Source organism: Montipora capricornis, chromosome 2 (assembly GCF_036669925.1).
Source record: "Montipora capricornis isolate CH-2021 chromosome 2, ASM3666992v2, whole genome shotgun sequence".
Taxonomy (NCBI): Eukaryota; Metazoa; Cnidaria; class Anthozoa; order Scleractinia; family Acroporidae; genus Montipora; species Montipora capricornis.
The window spans coordinates 55,459,662-55,465,038 of NC_090884.1; the positions used below are offsets into that span (position 1 = coordinate 55,459,662).

General features: G+C 40.1%; 1 protein-coding gene across 1 annotated transcript in view; it reads left to right on the top strand.

Moving 5' to 3' along the window:
• The window catches only part of LOC138037521 (low-density lipoprotein receptor-related protein 6-like), a 9,945-nt gene extending 6,318 nt beyond the window's left edge, over window positions 1–3,627 (top strand). The window contains exons 6-10 of the mRNA XM_068883436.1: window positions 109–536; window positions 1,210–1,641; window positions 1,994–2,396; window positions 2,553–2,980; window positions 3,335–3,627. Of these exons, the coding sequence (XP_068739537.1) occupies window positions 109–536; window positions 1,210–1,641; window positions 1,994–2,396; window positions 2,553–2,980; window positions 3,335–3,627 (1,984 nt within the window). The remainder of the gene's footprint in view (window positions 1–108; window positions 537–1,209; window positions 1,642–1,993; window positions 2,397–2,552; window positions 2,981–3,334) is intronic.
• The last annotated feature ends 1,750 nt before the right edge of the window (window positions 3,628–5,377 follow it).

Sequence of the window (5,377 nt, forward strand, 5' to 3'; positions counted from 1 at the left end):
GTTGGGATGTCATTAGTTATGGATGTATTGATCATAAGTGATTTAGTAAATGCTAGTTATTTGATGTAATCAATATGCCCGGTTTTTCCGGTATTTATCTTTTTTAAGGTTGATGTTCTGGACCGACTGGAGTTTTCATAGCCCCAAAATCGAAAGAGCCAGCCTGGCAGGGCTAGATCGAATAGTGCTCGTTGACCTTCAAAACTCAAGCCAGTACTGGCCAAATGGCATTTTTATCGATTATACAGAAGATCGCGTCTACTGGATCGACGCATGGATTGACGCTATTGATTCATGCGACTTGAATGGAAACAACAGACGCCAAGTGGCAAGTCCCGTTCATCCCATTTTTAACATGCACCCCTTTGATTTCACTGTGTACGATGACATCTTGTACTGGAGTGACTGGAACACTGACTCAATCGAAAGACTCAATTGGACAACTGCAGCTTATATAGGTGGTCTCGGTGTTTTGACATATGACCGGGTTTTTGGCGTTGCATTGCTCGACAATTCAAGACAACCGGCATCTGCAGGTAAACAGAAAACAAACTGTTTCATGGATTTACATCACAAGGCTCGTATACAGCGCGCAAGTACTAAACATCCCAGCTCTTTTCGATAGCATTATTAATATCCCGAAATGATCCAACCACCCTTCATCGCTATCATGATATCTGTGACAGAGGCTGATGTTGATGGCAAGACCAAAGTATGCTTTGCTGACACCCTGAACTGCCCAAGATGCAAAATCAACCGTGTTATAATAAATGAAAAGCATTCTCTTGATCTACTCATAATACTTGAGAAATCCTTCAAGGTACGAAACTGTTACACAAGCATAAAGAGTTACATTGGAAGTTCCTTATGAATCCCTGAACGAGTGCACATTAGTAGGCACAAGAGTCTCCGATTTCTACAAAGAAATCCGTCTGGGCTAACGGAAATTTCTAAGCTTTTTTTTCTCCTAAAGAGGAGAGTTATCGATTTATGTTAGCCATTTTAATTTGTCTTGGGATGATCTGAAACTACTTGATACTGACGGTTTCTTTGTCATATTGTTTAGACTAAGAGTATTGTATCCAGAGCCGCAATTAAAGAATTAGCCTTTCCTACTTAATGAGGAGGTATCTTCAAGGACTTAAAAGAGAGAGCTCGAGCCTTGTAGATGTAGCTATTCTCAACAAGAAATGTCACTTTTATTCTCAGGAAACCAACTCTGCAAAGTGAATAACGGTGGTTGCAGTCACCTTTGCCTATTGACCCCAGGTGGATATCAGTGTTCATATCCCCATGGCTTATCGCTGGACACTGCTGGCACGAAATGTGTTACCGGTAACAATGACGAGTCATTTGATTGTCTTCATGGAACGCTGGCTTTGAGAAAAAATGTAGCATTTTTGAATGCAAGTCAGCAGCTCTTACTTATCAAATGGAAAAAGAAAACTACAGTCAAGAACGCTCGTCTTGACCTTGGGTATGCTGCCGAAAAGCTTTCATCGTTACCAGCAATGCAAGTACTAAAAGTGGAACTGTTAAATTTGAGAAAACGTGCATACGAGTGTCATAGCACCCTAACGAAAAAGAACTTCTCAGTAGCTTTCTTTCCATGGAAATTATATCATATCGGTTTGGATCATGGTGAGAGTGCGAATCCCTGTGCGCCATGATAATTACCTGAAATCTCATTTAGATGGAGCTGGTGCTGCGAAGGAAATTTCGTGTGTTGTTATCATGACCGAGCGTTCCACGTTCACACCAACTGCCCAAGAAGATGTCGTTTAAAGTAAACACGTAGCATGAAACAGAACTAGTGAAACATTGCAAATAGTTTTTTTAATGGCAATGCGGCCATATATTGCAGATTTGCTGTCTTATCTTGCATTCTCTTGATCATGTAGATATCCTTTGCCGGTTGCAGTATTCATTTGATTTGAATACAAAGAGGTGTCCGTAGCAACGGCTTCAACACTTTCACTCATATCCTTTTCAGGAATAGAAGCTGGCTGCTCGGAAACTTGCCTGATTTACAGTGCGACTTCCGAGATCAACGCAATAGAATTAACTTCCTCCAGAACAATTAACTTTGCCGCAAACCTCAGCCGCGTAGTTGCTCTGGATGTCCACGTTAAAGAGAAAACGATTTACTGGAGCGATATTAACCAAAGAATTATTCAACGTATGAACCTGACCACTGGGATAATCGAGGACATTATTACAGACAATCTGGGCATTATCGATGGTCTTGCGGTAGAATGGGAGAGCGATTTAATATACTGGGCAGACTACAGTAATAGCAGGGTGGAAGTTGCCTCTCTAGATGGAAATCATCGAAAGGTACTCTTTGCATCGCAAGTGTACAACCCTCGTGGAATCGCACTTTATCCAAAGAAAGGGTGACTGTTTGCCTGTTTGAAAATCCATTACTCTAACAATAATTGGTTGTTGGGATGTCATTAGTGATGGATGTATTGATCATAAGTGATTTAGTAAATGCTAGTTGTTGGATGTAATCAATATGCCCGGTTTTTCCGGTATTTATCTTTTTTAAGGTTGATGTTCTGGACCGACTGGAGTTTTCATAGCCCCAAAATCGAAAGAGCCAGCCTGGCAGGGCTAGATCGAATAGTGCTCGTTGACCTTCAAAACTCCAGCCAGTATTTGCCAAATGGTATTTTTATCGATTATACAGAAGATCGCGTCTACTGGATCGACGCATGGATTGACGCTATTGATTCATGCGACTTGAATGGAAACAACAGACGCCAAGTGGCAAGTCCCGTTCATCCCATTTTTAACATGCACCCCTTTGATTTCACTGTGTACGATGACATCTTGTACTGGAGTGACTGGAACACTGACTCAATCGAAAGACTCAATTGGACAACTGCAGCTTATATAGGTGGTCTCGGTGTTTTGACATATGACCGGGTTTTTGGCGTTGCATTGCTCGACAATTCAAGACAACCGGCATCTGCAGGTAAACAGAATGAACTAAAATAAACTTGTTGTCGGGTTGCCATTAGGTGCATTGTACATAACAAGTTTTAGTTGAAGAGTCTCGAGCTCTAACGAAAGCAAATATCCCGCGGAAACGACCCAAATTCCCTCCTTCACTATCATGATCTCTTCGAGAGAGGTTGATGTTGTTGCAAGACTAATGCTTTGTATCAAAGACTTGATACCAACTGTTTCTCTGTCAGATCTATTTTACTAGGAGAGTTGTGTCGAGAATTGTAATCAAAGATTTACCTATCGCTTACTATAGTCTTGTAGACACGAGAGCCTCCTAGATTTAGCTATTGTGAACAAGAACTGTTACTTTCATTGCCAGGAAACCCACTCTGCAAAGTGAATAACGGTGGCTGCAGTCACTTGTGCCTGTTGACTCCAGACGGATATCAGTGCGCATGTCCCCTGGGCTTATCGCTGGACTCTGATGGGAAGAAATGTGTGACAGGTAACAATTACAAGTTATTTTATTGTGCTCTTGGAACACTGGCTTCAATTAAAAATCATTTATCGCTTTTGAATGCAACTTTGCAGCTCTCTGTTATCATAGCGAAAAACAAAACAACTGCCAAGAACGCTTATCTCGATCGTGGGTATGATCCCGAAAAGCTCTGATCTCTACCGGAAATACAAGTTCTAGAACTGGAACTGTTAATTGTTTTCAAAAAGTGGATACGAGTGACATAGCACCCTTATGAAACAAAATTCTAGGTAGTATTCTTTTGATGGGAGTGATGTCATATCAGTTCGGATCATGCCAAGAGTTTATAAGGCAAGAGAGGGATCCCTGTGCCCCAGGATAATTACCTGAAATGTCATTTAGATCTGTACAGGCCCGCAAATGTTCCCGACCTGGAAATGATCCTAATAAACGATACTCCAAAGAATCACGAATGATGTGGACTTCATGAAAAGTCCTCGGATATATGAGGAAACTACAAAATCCCGGACCACAAATGGCTGCCTCATCAGTAAATAAGAATGGAATGAACTCAAGAATTTATAGAGAGGATTTAAACATTCCTGTGATTCGTCAAGCAATCTTTCCTCCTAAGAGGAGAAAAGATTTCATGGCGAGTCAGAGTGTCTGCGAAGGAGGCTACAACAAATCATTACATTCTAAACGCTTTCTGCAGCTCAGTGCAACAGAACAATTTTCCCGTTAAGCGCGCGCGCGCCCACTTTTTAATCTTTTCGAAAATGAGTAAAACAAGTTGTTTTAAATCTGGACATTTTATTAACATCTATATAATAAAAAGAACATTACATGGCCGCTTGGGGATACGAATTTTATCTTCTCATGCTGAAATTATCTCTCACTCGTTCGCTTTGCTCAATCGTGAGAGATACTTTCAGCACTCGAAGATAAAATTCGTATTCCCGCGCGGCCATGTAATATCCTCTATATCAGATCAACAAAGGTGATTTAAAAACCAGTGTTTTTCTATAGCTCCATATGTAACATGTTACTCAATCATTTCACCTTGTAGTTACTGGAACATATTTCTAGACAAGTAACAAACGGGAAATACTATCTCTGTTGGCAGTCTGAGTAACCAAAAGTGATGAAATTAGTAGAAGTAAGAGAGAGGACCCTGGGAACGTGGTTGTGAAAAGGGGCGATATCTGTTTACAAACATAGTCTTTGTTATTCACAAATGAGCCATCCACAGGAAGAAAAAAACCCTTTGTTTCGACAGCTAAAGAGACTCTGGTTCGACATTAATGAAAAATGAATGCAAAAACAATGAAAACGCGAATCCAAAAAAATGTGGTCTGAGTAAACGATCACACAAAATGAGATATCAGCTGCTTGCTTCTACTCCGCCGTAAGATCCATCCCGCGACAAATGTGGACCACACCTTATAATAATAATATAATAATAATGCTTTATTTATATAGCGCTATTTCCCTTTAGCCCAATAGCGCTTTACAATAATTACAATCCAAAATAGGAAAATTTACAAGTAGCAATAGGATGGATTTTTACAATTTTCAGATAAAAACTATATTAAAAGCTATTTTAAGATATTAAAACTATATTTCCAGGTAAAAAGACTATATTACATGCTAATCTAAGTTATAACATTTTTTAAAAAAGGTATGTTTTCGTATAGGTCTTAAAACTTGGTAACGAGGTACTCTGTCTGATAATGTCAGGGAGAGAGTTCCACAAACTGGGTGCTGCAAAAGAGAAACACCTATGGCCATAACTTACTAGCTTGACGGGTGGTATTTTTAGTTTTTAGAGGAAGATCTCAGATTCCTAGTTGGTGCATAGGGCTCTAATAGTTCAGTAATGTAACTAGGAGCCTGGCCATTGAGCGCTTTATAGGTCAGAAGTAGTATCTTATAGTTAACGCG